Source organism: Peromyscus leucopus, chromosome 6 (assembly GCF_004664715.2).
Source record: "Peromyscus leucopus breed LL Stock chromosome 6, UCI_PerLeu_2.1, whole genome shotgun sequence".
Classification (NCBI taxonomy): Eukaryota; Metazoa; Chordata; class Mammalia; order Rodentia; family Cricetidae; genus Peromyscus; species Peromyscus leucopus.
Window position 1 is genome coordinate 128,270,487 of NC_051068.1, and position 21,259 is coordinate 128,291,745.

At 39.9% G+C, this 21,259-nt stretch overlaps 1 protein-coding gene across 3 annotated transcripts in view; it reads left to right on the top strand.

Annotated features, from left to right (window-relative positions):
- Positions 1-21,259, top strand: part of Negr1 (neuronal growth regulator 1) — a 738,499-nt gene that overhangs the window by 424,611 nt on the left and 292,629 nt on the right. For all 3 annotated transcript variants that reach the window (XM_028882947.2, XM_028882948.2, XM_037207286.1), the window contains exon 3: positions 6,680-6,805. In XM_028882947.2, coding sequence (XP_028738780.1) covers positions 6,680-6,805 — 126 coding nt within the window. The remainder of the gene's footprint in view (positions 1-6,679; positions 6,806-21,259) is intronic.

Genomic DNA, 21,259 nt, shown 5'->3' on the forward strand with positions numbered 1-21,259 from the left:
CTTCAATATCTGCCCCAGCTCTGAGAATAGAAGCCCCTTTTATATGAGTGCTGAAGATCCAAACTTTTTTCCTCATGTTCACACAGCTAACATTTTACCCATGTAGCCATCTCCCCAGCCCAAAACCAGTTCTTTAATCTACCTTTGCACATCTCCAAAAATAAAACCAAATAAACAAAAATCACTGTAGCTAGCACACATAATACTACCTAAAATACAACATCCCATTCAGCTAAAGTAAATGTGTATGATTATTGTCCAGCTCCATCTCAGAGTTTGAGAAAGATATGACAGGCATTGATCAGGAGAAACCAGGTGAACAGATGAGTTGAAGGGGAACCCTGTGCTCAGACCATCCACAAGATGAGAAATGATAATGGCATCTTCACCATGTTCTCAAAATTATAATGTGTCCTTCTCATGGTGGCTAGAGGTTTCTGCTGTGGAATAATCCTGCTGTACATTCTAAATATGTCTTGCTTCTTTTATTAATGAAAAGCTAATTGGCCAATAGCTGGGCACAAAGAGATTGTGTGAGGCAGCCTGAGACAGAGAGAATGTTGGGGTGAAGAGCAGCAGAGTCAGAGGAGTCACCAGGGGCCACAGAGGGAGCAGAACATGCTGGAGGACAGGTAAAACCATGAGTCATGTGGTGGAATGTAGATGAATGGAAATAGGTTAATTTAAGTTGTAAGAGCTAGTTAGTAATAAGCCTGAGCTATCAGCCAATCATTTATAATTAATATCAGTCTCTGTGTCCATTGTTTGGGAGCTTCTGGCAGAACAGAAACTTCTGCCAGCAGTTTCATGGGGAATGTTCACAGAAACGTTGAAGAAACATTAGCTTACTATACACGTGAACACTACAGATATTCATCTCACAGATGCCAGGGCTTTTCCAGTTCCAGATGAGTAAAGAGGGTTTTACTCTAGGCCTCAACTTCTGCTCTACAAAATGAAGATAAAAATAAAAAAATATATATAAATGAACACCAGTGGCACCAACAGAGAGCAAAGAGTCACTTGTAAGTGGCAGAAATTTATTTCTTCCTGTTCTGGAGGTTCAGAAGGCCAAAGATGCTGACACACGTGGTAGGAAGGGCCCCTTCCTCAGATGTCACATCTTCTTAGAGGACAAGGGTGTACCTAGTGCACAGGGGTCTCTTTTATACTGGTCCCCATCACCCTCATGACCACATTATTCCTGAAGTGCCTCCTATGCCCATCAGCTTTGGAGTTATGACTTCACTGTGTGGATCTGAGAAAGGGGAAAACATGTAGTCAGGAGCACACACTCAGGAAAGTCTATTATGTCAAGGACTCAAAAAGTTCTCTCAGGAATTCATGTCACTGTTCGTGTGACAAGTTCTGAGGGTAGAAGACATAAAAATGGAGAGAATGAAATCAATTATGGTGTAAAGAGACAGAATCATTCTTATTTCTTCTGGTGAGCAAGTTAGGATGAGAGAGCTAGTGTTTTTGGCAGTCCCGACAGGGGCATTGGGACCCTGATATTGAGGATTTTGGAAAAGAGTCTGTACTCTCAGAGAATTAGCATATGAAGTGTGTTTGTGAAACACTGCCCTGATTTTATATGGCAATAGTAGGAGACACAGTATTGATGCTGGGGATATGGTGGTTGCTGTGAACACTGGACAGTGTCCCAGGATAATCTGTAGTTACTAGACTTAGGATGCCATCATTCTTTAATGAAGTGATTTGAAGAACTGTGACCACACAGCACGAGATTGATGGAGCATTGACTTGGCTCTAGTTACCCAGCACCATGAGGCAGAGCTCAGAGGTCCCCATGACATGCCAGCAGTCAAAATCTCCATCTCATGTGCTCAGTAAGAGTTCTCAGCAACATGTGTGATTCAGCTTCATCTGCAATGTAACCTGGCCTCAGAGCAAAACGTTTAATTTGTCCCTTCTAGGAAATGTCTGCATGGACTTGTAATGTCTTCTGCAAACACTCTGCTGATGCACAGAGGGGTCGCCCTAGTGGGGGTTTTCCAATCCCTAGTGATCTTTTTAGGGCTGATCATTACAAAAGCAAGGAAAGCTTACTCCTGTATCAACAAACATGAGTTGGTAGTATAGCGAGCTTACAAAGTGCATATTGAACATGTGAAATGAAATGCGTGGGTCCCATCAAGAAGCCCCAAGCCCATGTTTATATAAGCACCCTAATTAAACTCAACTAGTCACAACAAGGACACAGAAGTAGGACTGGACTAGCTGGGAAAGGGTTCAGGAGTGTGAGAGGCATAAGAGAGACACTGAGGATGAATAGCATGCCTCGTGTACACTGTCACAAATAAAACGAGGGTCCCGTATCAAATCCCCAAGAGAGAGAAAATAAGAAAAATATGTATATTACATGGAAAAAAAACCTATTCACAAATTCAATACAAACAGTGGGACAATGCCCAAAAGTGTGACGCATGTGACCTCCCAGTTTGGATATGCAGGCTGGAAATCTCTTCGGTGCCAAATGTCCTGCTAGGGACATTGACAGATGGCTCAGATGGCCCAGGTGGCAGCAAGTCAGACTGACTCATTTTTTGGTAAAGTGAAACCTACAAGAGGAAATAAATTACCTTTGGAGAATCTAAGTCCAGAGACACATCTAAGCATGACTCATCTCCTGTCTGGGGCCAATGAATGTTTGAAGAAAGGGTGCAAATGAGCAGCTGGGTTTCAGGACCACAAGCGACATGGAGACAAAGACAGGTTAGGATAATGTAAATGGATGTGAGTTTGAAAGTAGCTAACCTTGGGCCTGAGAGATGTATAAGATTCTTGCCTCAGCCTGATGACACGAGTTCTTTAAATGGGGGAAGAAGAGGATGGACTTCCACAAGGTGCCCTCTGGTCTCCACATTGCTCAGGAATGGGTGTGCACACCCACACACTTCTTGCACACCATGGTTCACATTTAGAAGTATACGTTTTGCACAGAATAAATTATTTCTGTGCTCCAGATCACAAATACAGAAACAATGTACATAGCAATTAAAGATACTTTTTAAAACCTATAGCTATTTGGCTAATGCTTTAAAAATCATTAATTGACTAAGTGCATCAATAGGAAACCACCTGAGGGAGTATAAACTAGGTACATAAAGGATGGGAACACATACTGTAAAATTCCCAGAGAATTTTAAAGTAAATAAGAACAAAAAAATCAAAATTAAATAAAATTCTGATAAAAAGAACACATATACAGAATATTAAGCATTTTCTTTTATTTATTTACTTTTTCTGTGTCACTATGTGAACACTTAGAATACTGAGTTCACTATGAGCCACACAAATACTCCGAATGGTCGAGATTCCTCCCACATGTGGCCTTCATTACAGAGACACACAAGCTGCTAGAGGAATGAGCTCTGGCTGACTTTGGAGGATTGTGATCTCCTGCCCTGTTCCAGTCATGGTAGAGTCTTAACAACCCCCCCCTTTAACTGGTGCACCTTGGGAAGCTCCTGAGCTCTGTGCACTCAGCTCAAAAGACCACTATGGCTTTCACCCATTTGACCCGTTCCCCACATCCCCTTAGCTGCCGGGCACTGGGGTAGGACGTTCTCCTCCCTTAGAGGCCGAGCATGAGATACACAAACGGTTATGCAACGGGCTTTATAAAAACCAGCTTTGGCAAAGATGTGGAAGGTGATCTGGGAAGCATCTCTCTTAGTTACTTTCCTACCTGCTCACTCTCCTTTAAATATCTTAGGGGTGAGGATTATCATTTTAACTTCCTGTATTTTCTGGAGGTCAAGAATGATTCTTTCCACTGCATTTGGTAGAAACTGGAAGTCTTGGAAGCTGAATGTGCAGTGATTTTGAATATTCAGCAATAATGCTTACATGTTTTCACCTCCACAGCAACTGCACAGAAGGGGGTCACCTGCGTTTCCACACGGCACCCGCTGCTGGCATTTGATGCATCCTGGGAAAGAACTCAGCCAGAGAGTTTTTTCTTGCTAGTACCCTCTTTCCAGATATTTCTTCTCTGCAGTATGTATCAGGAGGTGGTTGCCACCTCTGAAATGACAGGTGACACCTTGGCATTCACGCCTCCTCTCACAGCTGACATCTAGGTGTGAAATGTTGAGTCAAACTGCATGGCTAAGAGACTGGGTTGCTTCACATCTAGTCAAACACCAATGCTTAACATGAACTCAGTGTCATGCTGCAGCAGAAGTGGATATAGGCTCCGATGGGACTGACAAAATGGGACACTGTAGAGGACAAGAGTCCATGATTTTCACAGGATGGCAGTATTTTTATTAAATATACATACTCTTGCCCACCTTTGAGTCAGTTAATACATCTGAATTTCTGAAGGAAATTATCCTAGTTGATTAAAACTCTGTGTAAATACTATCTAGCATTTTTCTGTAGTGGACATTGGCATTCATTTTATGCCTGTATGTAGGTATGTATATGTATACATATGTACAAGTATCTCACAGTTTAGCAGACTTATGCCTAAATCTAATATCTTACATATTATATATAGTGTACATGTTTTATATGTGTGTGTTTGTTTGTATATGTACATGTTTGTGTGTATTCTTGTGTGTGTGTGAGAGAGAGAGGGGGTGGGGCAGCAGTTCATGTCCTGTGCCCTCCTCCCTCCCTCTCAATCTTGGGTGTCTCACAGTAACTGCAGCTCACAATTCCGCTGCAGTGGTCAGAAAACCCCTGGGAGCCCCATGTCTCCTGTGGCATTAGAGACGCACACCACCATGCCTGGCATTTCACATGGGTGCTAGAGATGCAGACTCAGCTCCTCCTGTTCATATAGCAAGCTCTTTGGAGCTGAGCCATCTCGAGACCCCCCAAATGATATTTTTCTGGTGTTGTAACTTCATTTTTAGTAACTCTTCTGTTCCCAAAGTCTCTATATCTTTCTTCCTGAATGTTAAGTTCTCTATTTCTGTTTATTTCAGTTAAACCAAAAAGAAATTCAGTTTAGAACTGTTATTGTTGTTGTTGTTTGCAGGAGAAAAGCTAAGTAAAGAGCTTGATGATAATGTATTTAAAATGTGTCATTTGGAGACACTCACGTGGTACTCAGCAGCCATGTTCTTCCTCATTCACATGAACCAATGCCTATGGTTACAAATATATCAACTTGATTTTCTTGTGGTACAGCTCTGGTTCTATGAAAAATATTCAAAGATAATATAAAAATAGATAACTTATTCTAAAATTACAATGTTTAGCTACAGGACTTTAAAGTAGCTATTGAAAAATACAGACCTGAATGGGATAATTCAAATGACCCTTCAGGAAAGTTCAGTTTTCTAATCCATCAAGGTGACTAATTCTCTCTTACTTAAATTTCACTGGCATCATCAAAATATTGCAATTATTTAAAGTCAAGCATAAATTAAGCTGCCACATGCCAGCTGTGTACATTATTAAAGTGATGACGTCATGGTCACAGTGAAAATAGCATCGTCTAAGTTGTGAGGACATTGTCAGAGTGATGACATTATTTTCAGTGTGATGATGTCATTGTCAGAGTGATGACATCATTGTCAGAGTGATAACATCACTGTCAGGATGACGATGCTTGAGAACACTTCTGAAGCTAAACCCCAGTGTCACCCATGTGTACCACACTGGTCAACTAGAACAGGGACGCTGATGCCAGGTTCCTTTCTTACCTCTGAGCCTGTGCTGGCTCACATATTACCACTGTGGCCATGGAGTATCCATCCAATTTTTGTCTCTGCACCTCAGTGGAGACTCTGAGGCTAAGACAGTTCAAAGTGCTTGTTCTACAAGACTGGCCACCAGCAGAGACCACAGACCCATGATGTGGAGGATTAAATCAGACCAACTGGCTTTTCAGAATAGGACAGTTTAATCCTAGAATATTTATTTTATGTTTTAAATTACTGTTTTAGTTAGAGTTTTTTTATCCAACATTTAACAAATTATATTTCAGAATAAAAGTCTGGGATAAAAGTTTCCCATGTCTAAAGTATCAGAAAGCTCCCAGGATGTTTCCCCTTCACCCTTGTAGAGCCACCACATACAAGAGCATGGCAGGCAGGCAAGCCCTGGTGTGATCTGCCCCAGGGAGTGCTTCTTATTATTACCAACATGAGTTCTTGCTAAACTACCTCTGCTCCTAGAACACTGACTCCAAGAATGTCCAGCCCCATTATCTTCGGTATAAAGCAGAAGCTGCACGTACCTCCGTGACCCTAAAACAATCCTCCATTTCACCCCTACACTGTTTCATGAAGCTCAGGAGTTAGCAAGCAGGCACAGTGGGTATACTAGGAACCATTTTCATGGCAGAGTCCTCATTACAGCAATGATGCTAGGTATAATGGGGAGCTAGGTCCATGTTGTAAATTACTCAGCACAAGCACTCATAGTACAAATTTAGTAGATACTAAAGCTTTATTACTAAATATTGTATTCATATTGAAGCACTTCATATCAAATGATTGGAGAAAATAAATATAACCAATGGACCAAATATTTATCAGAGGTCTGAGTTTCTACAGAGCTCTCCAGGAGGCAAGACCAGAGGACTGAAGAATGGTTATCAGCAACCTGTCAATTAGGATGTCATGGAATTACTCTAGGGTATTTCAAAAATGTCTTAGAGATACTGAGTCTCATCACTGTATATTTGCCTTTTCAGTTCCTCCGAAAATATATGACATCTCAAATGACATGACCATCAATGAAGGAACCAATGTCACTCTCACTTGTTTGGCCACCGGGAAGCCAGAGCCTGCCATTTCCTGGAGGCACATCTCCCCATCAGGTGAGTGCTGAGCTGCAGCATTGCTGGCTCAGAGAGTGAGTGAAGCCCTTTCATTTCTCTCCTCTTTCATGAGATTATGACTACAGACAGCATGGCTCAAGACAACTGAAGGAATGAATGGCCCAAGCCATCAGTAATAAGGCCTCTTGATTCCTAGACAAGGTTGTTTACATTTTAATATTCTGGGTAATCACAAATCAATAGAAAAGCCTCAAATGGAATTATTACTACAGGAAAAAAATCTTTTCATTTAAATGTGTGAGGAACTTATTCAACAACATTCACGTGTTGATAACCAGTATGCACTGCTGAGGTAATCAGGAGAGAATGGAATTATACAGATTGTGAGTTGCTAGGTCTGATTTCAAGCTGCTGTGCAGAATCAAAGACTTGGGGGTTAGAATTAAATTTACTTGATGAAGAGATCTACAAGTCCTAACGTGGAAGGGATTTTTACACAGAGAACACACAACTGGTAACATGAGGTCTGTGGCATATTTCTGGGTACTCGTGGCTTCTACCACAGTGTGCACATCTTCCAGAAGACTTGAAGACAATTTTAGCAAGTTAGTGACAATCATCATGCAAATAGACCAGGGTCTGCATTCACAAAGCCAAAGCTTGTATGCAGTTTGCAAGTAACAGGAGAAGCCCCAGGTATGCAAGCCCTTGGCAGGGCTCTAGCTTTTCTGAAAAACTCTGTCTTGAGGGAATGATAAAGACAGTGGTGGAGCAGGGCACTAAAAGTCCACCTTTGGACTCAGTCTACACACAGGTGCATGTACCTGCACACATGCCTGTGCATACAGCCCAACCCCAATAAATAAATCAAAATAAAGTAAAAGTTTTCACCCTGTAGCTTTGAGCATTTCTTGAAAGTGAAGGTGTTATTTCATTGTCTAGGATCACACCACTTTCTCAGAATAATACAATTTTATTTCAGTTGTTTTTCTTTTATTTTTGGAAGAAAAAACTTCAACAAAGCTGGAGCAAGCAATGAAACTGCTGTTAATAAAATCAGAAGGGAACATTTTATGTAGGCGTAGAAAGAGCACACTTGGAACATCTACTTCATCTGCTAATGCTTTATTTAATACTGTTCGTCCTTAAGTGTCTTCCAGTTGCCTCATTTACGCAGTGGGTCTAATGAGAATCACCCACACTGTGTGCTAACTATTGCTATTAATGGAAGAGAAAATCAATATACCAGCATTGTACACTTATGCAGTATCATGCCCCTGTAACAGTTCTGAAGTTTGAGTGTATTGTTGACTGACAACACCTCACTTGACAGAAACCACAAAACTGATATGTGAACATCCTACATCATGGTAGGCTCTCCATAGGCCAGTAGTGGCACAAACTGAGGCCAGGTATCTGATGCACAGGTTTCTGGGCTAAAATGCTTATTCTTGGAATCATCCAGTCCCTGACTGGCTTTCTGCTATCTCCTACTCTAGTTATTTTTTCGATTGACAGAGTCATGTGTATTTATAAGATGTGTGATAGCTTGAAGCCTATACACTCTCAAACAGTTAGAACTAGCTAGCTAATAAGTGTGTTGCCACTGTTTGCATCCTGAGAACCTCAGAATCTGTTCTCTTTGAATTTTCTAAGAGTAGAATGTAACAGTACCAGGGCTGGAGAGATGGCTCATCAGTTAAGAGCACTGAATGCTCTTCCAAAGGACCTGGTTCAAATCCCAGCACTCACATGGCAGCTCACAACTCTCTGTAAATCCAAGATCTGACACTCTCACACAGACTTACCTGTAGGCAAAACACCAACGCACATCAAATAAAAAAGTAAATAAATTTTAAAAAATAAAGAACGATTCAAAGAAAGGTGTGAGAACATTAATATGTTACACTGTGTGCAGCAGATGTCTTGTGTTTATGCCTCCCATCTCACAGTAACCAGCTTTCTTTTTTCAGCTTAGCATCTCAGGTATGATGGGACTTGAATGAAATAATAGATGTAAATGTACCTTGAGAATTATCAGGTAATATTCAAATGTACCAATGATTCTTAATCATCTCCTAGGGATTAAATCTGATGGCATTATGAGTTTTGTGAGAATGAAGCACACAATTTCTATCTACATATAATTTTAGATTAGTATTTTGGAGCTAATGCTCCCATTTTACTGTGCTTGCTTGCCACGCACATTTGCCTTTTCATATATTCTTGGATATATTTTAGTTTAATTAAATAACAAGAATGCCAGTTACTGAAGTTATTAGAATAAAGATTACAGATAGCATCACAAACTGAAGGAAGACAGATTGGGTTTATAAATTAAATGGCACAGATTCATTTTTCCGATCCTGGCATACCAAGAAAATGAGTAAAATTAGCATAAACATTAATAATTATCTATGAATAGCTGGACTCTGAGAATATTTTCATAAATTTCAAATTATAATGTGTTAAGGTCTACATTCCAATGCTGCTTCATGAAGCATGCCTGATAATTCTATTAACTTATATATTTATACTTGAAAGCAAAATTGTGAATTTCACTTATTCGTTTACTTTTTGCCTAAGAAACATCAATGTTCTGCATTATCTGCTGTTCCCCTTTGCTATGTCATGGAAGAATATGTACCTAAAAGTAGCTGTCAGTACACGAACAGGTTTAGCGCTCTCAGCAGAAGCCATGGTTGGGTTCTGAACACATGCAACATAATTTGTTTCATTTTGTTTTGTTTACCAGTTTCTTTAATTATTCTTAGTGCCTCATCCATGATTGATTGAGTGGTTCCTAGCAGGTCTCAGATGGTGGCTTACTCTGATCTTCCCTAATCTATAGACATGTAAAGCCCTGACATGATCATGCCCCAAGCAGCCCTGGAAGTAGGAATTGCCACACTCATGCTACCTCCGTCTGCTGTGTGCTTCACCTGAGATTTTGGATCAATGAATTCTTTAATTCATTTATATTCATGGTTTATTTCTCTGCAAGCTGCTTAGCCTGTGCCCTAGTTTGCTTTCTCTTGCTGGGATAAGCACATGACTGAAAGCAACTTGGAGAGAAGAGAGTTTATTTGGCTCAAAATTCCTTCACTGAGGGAAGTCAGGGCAAGAACTGGTCAGGAACCTAGAGGCAGGAACTGAAGCAGAGACCATGAAGGAACTCCCCATCTCAGCCTACTTTCTCATATACCTCAGGAACACTTCCTCAGGTGTGGTACTACCCACAATGGGTTGACCTTTCCACATCAATCATCATTATAGACAATATCCCAAAGACATGGCCACAGACCAATATGAGGAGGCAATTCCTCAATTGATATTTCCTTTTTCTAGATGATTCTAGCTATGTCAAGTTGACAAAAGGCTAACTTAAAATCTATGAGGGCATTACAACCTGATCAGCCCATCATAGAAAGAGCACATTACATCCAGGTACACTTAGTGCACCCAGTATCATAGCTCAACAGTGTGACTGCCCTAGACCTGTCCCAGTACAGATTTCATGAGAATGCACACTATGTATCCACATTCAAGCTAATTCCCCTGAGCATATATCATTTCTGCAGCATGGTATACTCAGAATTCTCAGAGTGAACTATAATTAAGTCAGGGGGTGTATATTTTTTCATAAGATGATTTATTTCTTGGTTTTCTTTATATCTAGATATTTTTCTTTTTGTTTATAAAGAATTTACAAAATCTCAAGGGTCTTAGCTTCAAGCCTTATGTGGTGGCACAGACCTATAAGTCCATCAATTAGGAGGTTGAAGTAGGTGGATGGCTATGAGATCAAAGTTAGCCTAGTCTACAGAGTGAGTTTCAAGGCTATTCAATGGCAGAAAATTTAACACCGAATCTTACATTGATGACTGAATCCAGTGTTTTTGCCCTCCTAACACAGCACTGTACTCTTGAGCAGACATTTTCTTCAAATACAGAAGGAGTCAGGACCCTGAACTGTTTTTTAGCCCTAGGTCAGTGTTAACACCTTCCACTTTGGAGGTGGATTCTTCTGGCTTCAGGTTTCAACAATGTTCACTTTTTAAAAAATAGCATGCTCCTACTTCAGAGTAATATCTTGTTTCCTCCTGGCCATGAGATAGCTGTAGCTATCAGGAACTAAGTAGATTGTGTCCTTTCTCAGGTGTCCCACTGAGAGGCATATGACATCCACCCTTCCCTCATTGGCAGCTTTAATTTCAGCTCACCAATCATGGAGCTAATTGATTTCTAGACTGTATGGTTTCTTCCTTCCCTCACACCATGCTTCCAATAAACAGTAGGGAGAGTTCATGACATGACAGGCAATCATCCTCTGCTGTCAATCTTCCCTTTCTTGGTGATCACTGTGAATCCTTCATCATCCCCACTTTTCTCTGCTGATGGAACGGATGCCTTCTTTGTAGCTCAGCAACACTTCTTCCTGTACCAGTTAGTTCCTAATAGTGTGCTGCCAACAAGACATTCATAGCACCCCATTCCTTATTTATTTATTAAAATACTTTTGTTAGTAGATTAGCAACATTTTGAAAAATGTCCCTGCTTGTTTGTAATTCATTACTGTTTAATCATTTAGATGTTCAAATTGTTCTTAACTTAGTCAATAAGGGGTGTGTCTGTGAGTCTATGACCTTATATGATTTGCCTGCCATATATCTGTGTGATCTGGCATTACAAAGTGCTGGGCTCTTGTCTATGTCCTGCCCCAACTCTGGAATGAACTGCTTACTTAATTGCAACTGACAGTGTATACATGGGACACCATTGATCTGCTATGGTAGAATAATCAGCAAATCAGCTGTCCAGATGACTTTCTCTGAAGTTCTAGTAAACACAAGAATGTATATGACTTTAGGACAAGGAATGAAAAGAGCATTGCGGAAGGGAGGGATTAGATGGGGCTGCGAGTCAAGGAGATGGAGAGAGAAAGAGGTTGAGGAGGAGATGGAGAGAGGAAGAGGTTGAGGAGGAGATGGAGAGAGGAAGAGGTTGAGGAGGAGATGGAGAGAGGAAGAGGTTGAGGAGGAGATGGAGAGAGGAAGAGGTTGAAGAGGAGATGGAGAGAGGAAGAGGTTGAGGAGGGCAGCCAAAACCCAAGCATTTACTTCTTCCTTCAACAAAAATGAAATAAAATAAGCAAACTAAAGAGAAAGAAAGAAAGGAGAGAGAGAGAGAAGGAAGGAAGGAAGGAAAGAAAGAGAGAAAGAAAGAAAGAAAGAAAGAAAGAAAGAAAGAAAGAAAGAAAGGAAGGAAGGAAGAAAGAAAGAAAGAAAGAAAGAAAGAAAGAAAGAAAGAAGAAAGAGAAAGAAAGAAAGAGAAGGGAAGGAACAAAAATTAAGGAAAGAATCAAGGAATAAAAAAGGAAAACAAAGAAAAGCATTTTATTTAGTTTTATAGAATAGCTCTAAAGAAGGACTTCATTGTGTGTGTGTGTGTGTGTGTGTGTGTGTGTGTGTGTGTGTGTGTGTGTGTAAAGCATGTGTGAAATTACCAGAAAAAAAACTGTTTTGTGAAGTCAAAGAAATTATGAGAAAGTAATTGCTGACCCTGTAGACAGTTTGATGTTGACTTATGTGGAACGTGACTGCTTCCTCCCATCTTTAGCTAAGTCCTTAACTCCTGGAGAATTTTCAGGATCACACTGTGCATGCAACATGGAGCTCAAGACTCTGTACTTTGATCTCATTAACACTGGGCTTGAGAACCAGCACTTCCTCTGACCAACACTACTTTTATAGGCTAAAGAGTGAACTTCTTTATGCTTCCAATAAAAAATGTTGGTAATACTTTTACCCGATTCACAGTAGTCAGTGAAATGGTTAGTTCAGAGCATAAGACAGAGGTCATAACCTACAAAAACATTCTGTAGGGTTGATAGCTAATACGCTACTGAAATGTGTTTGTGGCTTGGACCACACAGAACTTCCCATCAGCTTCCTAAAATTGAGGAACCAATTGGTGGCTCTTGGGTGAAATCCACATAGTTTCACCCAAATGAGACTACAAACTCAAAAATTACTTTCGGTTCTAGGAAGTGGGTCAGTGAGTGAAATGCTTGCTCCACAAGTGTAGGGATGTAGGTTGGGATACCCTAAACTCATATAATGCCAGACATGGTGGCACAGAACTGTAATCAAAGCAGCTGTGATTCTCCCTGGTGCTGGGGAAGAAGGCCCTCAGGGTACACTCAGCCACCTGCCCAGATGAATCATGAGCTCCAGGTTCAATTTTAACCATGTATTGTATATTATTTGCTTTTTCTCATTTATTGCATATAAAAATAAATCTTCAGATGAAGGCTCTATGATGACAGTTAGGGTATTCACCAATCTGATTACTGGGGTAAGCCAGTTCAGGCACCCTCTCCACTATTGCTAGTAGTCTAAGCTGGAGTCATCCTTGTGAATTCCTGGGAACCTCCCTGGACCAGGTTGCTCCCTATTTCCATGATATCTCCCTCTAGCATGGTATCTCTTTCATTGTTCTCCCATTCCATCCCTGTTTTAGCTCGATCATCCCATTCACTAACGTTCTCATCCCCCATCCCCTATGCTCCATTGCCCACCCCTTACCCCTAGTTCACTCATTGAGATCTCATTTATTTCCCCTTCTCAGGGTGAAGCATGCATCTCTCTTAGGGTTCTCCTTGCTAGTTAGCTTCTCTGGAGCTATGGGTTATAATCTGATTATCCTTTGCTTTACATCTAGTATCCACTTATGAGTGAGTACATACCATGTTTGCCCTTCTGAGTCTGGGTTACCTCATTCAGGATGATATTTTCTAGTTCCATGCATTTGCCTGAAAACTGCTGAGTAGTACTCCATTGTGTGTGTGTGTGTGTGTGTGTGTCACATTTTCTTTATCCATTCTTCAGTTCTTCAGTTGAGGGTGGGAGTCCTTATCTTGTTGGAGAAGGGAATGAGGGGTGGGTTGTGGGGAAAGGCTAGAGGGGTGGGAGGAGGGAAGATAGAGGAATCTGTGGTTGGCATGTAAAAATGAATAAAAAATTTCTTAATAAAAATAAAAGATATTTAAGACAGGTTAAAAAACAAATAAATGAAATCACATGAAAGTAATCAAAAATAAATAAAAATTAATAAATAAATCTTCAATGAAGAATTGTGTCTATTTTACATGTTATTTTGAGTCTGTTTCAGACAGCATATAGTTGTCCTAATTAGGGTTACCATTGCTGTGATGAAACACCATGACCAAAGCAACTTGAGGAGGAGAGGGTTTATCTGGCTTACACTTCCACGTCACTGTTCATCACTGAAGGAAGCCAGGACAGGAACTCAAACAGGACAGAAATCTAGAGGCAGAAGCTGACTCAGAGGCCATGGAGGGATGCTGTTTACTGGCTTGCTTGATATGGCTTTCTCATAGAAACCAGGACTGCCACTCCAGGGATGGCACCACTCACAATGGGCTGAGCCTTCCCTCAACAATCATTAATTAAGAAAGTGACCCACAGATTTTTCTATAGCCCCATATTATGGAGACATTTTATCAATTAAGGTTTCTTGCTTTCAGATAACTCTAGTTTGTCAAGTTGATATAAGATGAGCCAGCACAATAGTATATAGCACATAGAACCTAGTGTCATTGTTAAAAATAAAATAAATCTTTAAAAAGGAAAAGATTTGTTGACTCTGACACTAGAAAACACTTGGAAATGAAATATTATTTTCCAGTTTATTTCATATCAGCTTCCAAATTTGTATATTATAAAACCCAAAGACAGAAAATGCTAATTATGCTATTAGAAAAATGGAAGTGAAATGAAAGTGAATCTTAAAAACCATATACACTATGGTGTAGCTAGAGTTTTCCTGCCTTGCCCACAGTCAGGACAAATCTTTGTCACCCGCCAGTCCCACAGCCGCTCAGACCCCACCAAGTAAACACAGAGACTTATATTGCTTACAGACTGTATGGCCGTGGCAGACTTCTTGCTAACTGTTCTTATAGCTTAAATTAATCCATTTCCATCCATCTATACCTTGCCACATGGCTTGTGGCTTACAGGCATCTTCACATGCTGCTTGTCATGGCAGCGGCTGGCAGTGTCTCCTTCTGCCTTCCTATTCTTTCTTTTCTCCTCTCTGTTAGTCCTGCCTATACTTCCTGCCTAGCAACTGACCAATCAGTGTTTAATTTATTGACCAATCAGAGCAACACATTTGCCATACAGAACATCCCACAGCACTGTGGAAGTCTATTGTTTAAAATAATTGTGGAATTAGCTCATGTCATCACAGGTGTAATCCAGAAGTGTTGGTTTTCATTTCAATCCACTGTTGTTTCTGTTTTGTGGAAGGGAGTCCTGGGCCAACAGCATGCAAACTGCACACTACAGAGCCTTGTGTGGCTGCAGCTGTCACCCAAACACCGTTTCAGGTTTGCAGTCCTGACACTGCACTTTGCTCTGTGATGTTAGAAAGGAAGAAAAAAAATCAGTAAAACTAGCAATTTATGCTGATGATATTTCAACAATACTAGATCTTCAGATTGCAGGCTGTGGCTCCAGCTCCATTGTGGAGTAGCCTGGATGTGGGGCTTCTGTGAATTTCCATAATGGCTTTGCATAATGGATAATTATATAAAGAATGAATCTGCATAATGATGCCAAGTTAAACTTTTACCATAAGATTGCACACCAATAATTCATAGATGCAGTTAAAATTACCTCTTTGTTCTGAGACTTTCTTTATAATTTTAACTTCGTCTGTTTGCAAAGTCCCTGCTACTTTCCTTTGGCTATTGGTGGGCAAAATTGTTTGTATTCAGAACTGTTAATGCCTGCTATTTAAATATAGCAAGCAGGAAAATTTTAGTATTTTAACACACATGTAAAACCAAACAATGGGCCTGATGATACAATGAATTGATATAAAAAAAATTCCCCATTCTCAGAGAAAAGGACTTATCCACATGATAGAAGAAAACAAACCCATCAAGCATTTTACAAAAGATTCTTTTCTGTTCTTTTCTTTTCCATTCTTTTCTCTTCTCTTCCCTTTTTGTGGAACTTGATTTTGTGCAAGTCTGAAAGAGGCAGGGCAATAAAAAAGACAGAGACATCAGAGGTAATGTCTCCCCTCAGTTCCTGGATTGAAAGAGAAGATAATGGCAAATTTACAGCAGAAAATTAAGCATTTTCCAGAGTCTTCTCCCAATAGTTTAATGTCATGTTATATGCATTAGAAATTACATGTTTACGTTATAGGTAAGTATGTATAAAAAAGTAATTAACTTGGTTAAATTTTATTATCTTAGAATATATAATTTTACTGTGGTTGGCTATTGCATGATAACTCAAGCTGAGGTCAAAGTCCATGGGGAAAAGACATTCTAAAGATCCAGGGAGAACAGGAGTAAACAGGGTAACCCTACAAAAAGCCTGTGTATGGTGTTGATATTTAGCAATGGTTATTCATTACTCCATTGGTTCCAGGAAAGCTCAAACACATTAGTGTAACATTTGTCCATTGATTTTCATACAGTCTTATAAATCATGGGCCATGTTCACAAAGGAAGGAGCCTAAACTGTTCATTTGACCCCAGGGTATGCTGATCAATCGAACCCACAATCAGTGAAAATACAGTTTGGTCCTTCACCTCCATAAATGTAAGTGTGTGTTCATCAAAGCTGCTTTTAGTAAAGAAACAATGGAATTGTCAGGGAATTCTACAGAATTCCAAATCCTACACTGAGATTTTCATGATTAAGAAAGACAGAATATTTTAATAAGCATTTTTATTAAAATAAAAAAAAAAAAACTCAAGACCCAAAGTGTTGATGACAATGTAAAAAGGTCACATGATCAGTTTGGAGTAAGGATCTTTTGAGGAATTTTCCAGAGAAGAAAACTAAGTCCATTTTCCTTCAGTCCAAATGAAGAACATACATCAGTGCTGAATTTTAACTATACTGTGACATGTTCTAAATGAGACATTTATTTAAACACAACTCAGAATCACTACACTAGTAGGAAATTAGAATGACTCTAACATCTTGGGTTATTGACACTCTAATAAACCTTGCTTGCATATATGCTGTCCTTTTCACACTCAGGTTTGGACTCGGTCCAGGAAGTTATAGTTGCAGAGAACTCATTTAATAAATACTTGTTGATTGAATTTGTTGAGAGATAAAAATTCAGGACTCTATAGTCTTACTATTGACTTATAAACCTACATTTAGTGGTTTATATTTTCAAAGCTAATGTAATGGAGAGTTAATTTTACATTTAGAACATACATGACTATATCCTTCCCAATAAAATTATAGAAAGAGCAAACATCATTTTTGTAATTATCAAGATCTTTTTAAAGAGACAACATAGCTCAGTGCTTAAGAGGACCTAGCTAATACTTAGATACCTGGTTTCAGTTCCCTCCTATGCCACTCCACAGGGCTGAACTTAGGGAGGATTTTAAAGCAGATTGTATCCTTAGTTTCTCCATCTATAAAATGGAAATGATAATATCATGAATGGACAATTATATCCGAAGTAAAAAATTTAAAAGAATGTTCATTCCAAACTTATGTCAACTTTGTCAACCTTGACACAGCCTAGACTAATCTGGAAAGAGAGTCTCAATAAATAATTCTCTATATTCAGTTGGCCCATGAGTGGTTGTGTTAATTATGTTAATTGGTGTAGGAAGACTAAGCCCACTATGGGTAGCACCATTCCCTTGGCAAGGAGTTCCGGTAAAAGTTATGAAAGTGGAAAAAAATCAAAAAATAAAACTGTGTAGGGTCTTAGCCCCCCCAAATGAGGATGGACTGGTCCGAGGAAAGTTAAGTGCACTGCTCACCCATTCCCCTGCCTCCCTCTTGTCCTGGAGACAATTAGACGCCTCAGGGAGTCAAGTCAAGCAGGAACTCATTTATTATTAAGCAGTAAGCATCTTTTAAAGCAGAAAACTGCAGAACCCTAGAAAAGGGTGGAAGGAACCAACCAGTCATTTTAAAGGTCACCTGTTTAGGCACCCTATATTTATTTCTTTGTCCAGGAGCTGTTTATGTGCTGACATCATCTTGCCTGATTTATGTATCCAATCTAATCTCAGTGTAAACAATTTGGGCTCCATCTGTCCAACTTTCTTTAGGTGCTATCATTGTGGTCCACATGCCCTGCAAAACTGAGCACAAGCAAGCAAGCAAGCAAGCAACCACGCACGAATTAATTTCACTGTTCTATTGATGGCAGATAGGTTAGGACAAGATGTCTGAAGTTTCTTCCTTGGCTTCCCCACCATGGTGGATTATAACCTGGAATTATAAGCTGAAATAAGTCCCCTTTCCCTAAGTTGTTGCTTGTCAGTGTATTTTACCACATCAACATAAATACAATTAGATCAACTAAGGATCTATGCTATTAGCTCTCATTGTTAACATTTCTCATATATTTTATTTTTCTCTTGAATCTGTTTGAGGAGCAATAAAATACAATGCTCTTCTGTGATAAAGTAAATCAATGTGAAGTGGCAATTTCATTTAGAAGCTGGTGAGGTAGTTGTAGTTGGAAGTTTTCCTTGGGTGGCTTGCCTGTGTCCTACATCCACTCAGACCCAAGTAAACACACAGAGGCTTATATTATTTTAAAGCTATGACCATGTCAGGCTTCTTGCGAGCTAGCTCTTATACCTTAAATTAACCCATTTCTATAAACCTATGCTTTGCCACATGTCTATGGCTTACCGGTACTTTACATCTTGCTTCCCATGGTGGTGACTGGCAGCGTCTCCTCTGTTCTGTCTTTCTCCTTCCTCTCTCTCTAGTTGGAATGCCCCACCTCACCTTATTCTGCCTCACCATTGGCCAAACAGCTTTATTTATCAACCAGTCAGAGCAACACATATTCACAGCATATAGCACAACATTACCAACAGGTAGTATCTAGAATTTTGTCTTTTCTAAGTAGAAATGAAAGGAGAGAATGTTTACTGAGCAAGGCCCAGACTGGCTTCTAGAAATAAGTTTTAAATTATTCATTCAGAACTCAGTGGCCTGTGAGTAAGGAGGAAGAAGGACAAGACTGATGCGCTGGAGGAGGGACACAGAGTTTGCTTTGATTTGCTTTGGTTTTTGTTTCCATTTTTGTTGAAAATATTTTCCTACTTTTATTCTGTATTGTAGGAAAAAAAGATTATAAAATAAAGAAAAAACTCTTGCTCACAGGTTCCTGAGGGATTAGAACAGAATAAAGGAACCAAGTCTCCCTATGTTTTATGTCCTTAACCTCCTAGACAGAGCTAATGTGAAAGGATGATAAGAGTATCAGGAGCAGAAGTCAGTCATCTGATAATAGTTTACTATGCAACACAGTTGCAGCTTGACAAAACATCCAGGGGTGTTACAGTGAGCGTTTACTAGGATGATATGGCTTTCCCACCTCCTCTGCAATTGTTACAAAGGAATTTTTTTCTTTTCAAAAGGATCAAAATTAGTGAAATATCTCCCAACAAAATGAAATGTTTCATGAAGTGGGGAGAGACTAATTTTACCAGGCTGGCCAAGGAGTTAAATTATAACATTGATTGCACATAAAAGTTTATATATAAATCTGCATTTCTTACATCCAGTGTGTGTATGGGTGAGTGTGGTGGGTGTGGGTATATGGCTGTGTGGGTGTGGGTGGGTGTGGAGACCCACAGAGGCTTCCTAGTGAGAACTTACTCAGGGTAAGAGAAATCTGGGTTTGCCTTACCCAGCAGGGCTGCATCATGGGATGATTTGACCACTAGCGTGGTTACCAAGTGTTTTGAATGGTCTACACTTGGCTATGTGGTGTGCTTTGATCTTGTAAGGGGGGATTCTTTTGCCGATCCCCTTGGCATTTGTATAAAAAGCCCCTTTAAATAAATGCCTGAGGCTGTTGGGTATTGACCCAAGGCACTCCCGAAGCTATCCTGCATCTCTGTTTTTCTCCTTGTTGTCTAGGTCTACCTTTCTATCTAATATTTTCTCATTCCTCTCTCCTCCAACTAAGAACCCTTCAATAGGTGGGAGCAGGTTGGAGCTGGTCTCCCACAGACTCCCCCAGGTGGGAGAATATGAAGGTGGGGGTATAGAGGTGTGTGGGATTAGGTGTGAGTGTGTAGGAGTGGGTGAGAGTATGTGGGGTGGGAGTAGAGTGGGGGATTTGTGTGGGGCTATGGATGTGGGTAGGTGGGTGGGGTGAGTGGGGGTTTGGTGGGGGTGGCAGTGTATGTGTATAGCTGTATTTCATCACAAAACTCACATTCCTTCTTCATAAATTCACCAATCAGTGAATTTCAAGCCACATTAATGTCTTGAAAACTGGTCTTGGTAGTGCAAAGGATCATGGGATTCATTAAAAGAATTCTCTTCTTTAGAGTTCCTCCACCTTCCTCCCATCGCCGTTTTTAAACATTTCTTTCTGGAGTAGGCTTGCCTGCCTTCTGGTGCCAGGCGTTTGTCTTGGCCTGGAACTCTGAAGATGGATCTTCCCATGTATCACCATCACATTGTCATCTGGACGATGTATTAGTGCAATACATCTCCAGAGCTCTCAGATGAGAAGCTGTCTGGAAGGATTGGCTGGAGAAGCAGATTCAATTCAATTACAGGGCACAAAAGCCAGTCCAGGGGAAGAAAAGACCACCTAGCAATGGCCTCTGTGAGGCTGGCACCTCATAGAATCCTTTTCCATTTTCCTTCTGTGGCATGATAAGAAATAATTGTGGATTTTAAAGACACATCTGAAAGATAAAAAAAAAAAATTTTCAGACCTCTGCTTGTAACTCAGTGCAGGCCTGATACACTGAATTGATTTAGTACAAGCAATTCTACATATTTAATATATAAACCTATATTCTGCAGTTGCCCAGCAGATTACTGTGTTAAAATGTGATGGATTGAAAGGACTGAAATTTTTTAAAGTAATTTCTTGAATAACATTTTAAAATATCCAGACATAAGGAAAGAGAGACAAAAGATGACTAAAATGTGACCCAGCAGCAAATCAACCAGCTCTTTCCAGACACTCCCCAACCATGTGCTAATTCCAGCCTGAGCTGTCAGGAGTGATCAATAACTCCTGTTGTTTGTGAAAATTGTTCTTAGATGCCTCTGGTATATTAAAAAGCAGAGAGACTTAATTTCATCCTGATACAAATATAGCATAAAGCTTTCCATCTAATTTACAAGTTTGTGAGAATAGACAACTTAAGTTATAAAAAAAATCAAATCATCATAGAAAGGTTATATTATAGACACTTTTGCAACATCTACTCTCCTCAAAAGTTATCTGCCAAATATATACCTTACACCACAGGGGATAGGAACACAATACTAAGAAGAAAAACCAGCTAGTATTTTCATAGAATTTATAATGTTTGAGATGCAGACAATAAAACACCCACACATTAACTACAGACTCTAAACAGGGCAACTTTGAGGGCTTAACTGTTTTGTGAGTTCTCCTAGGGAGGTGTAAACA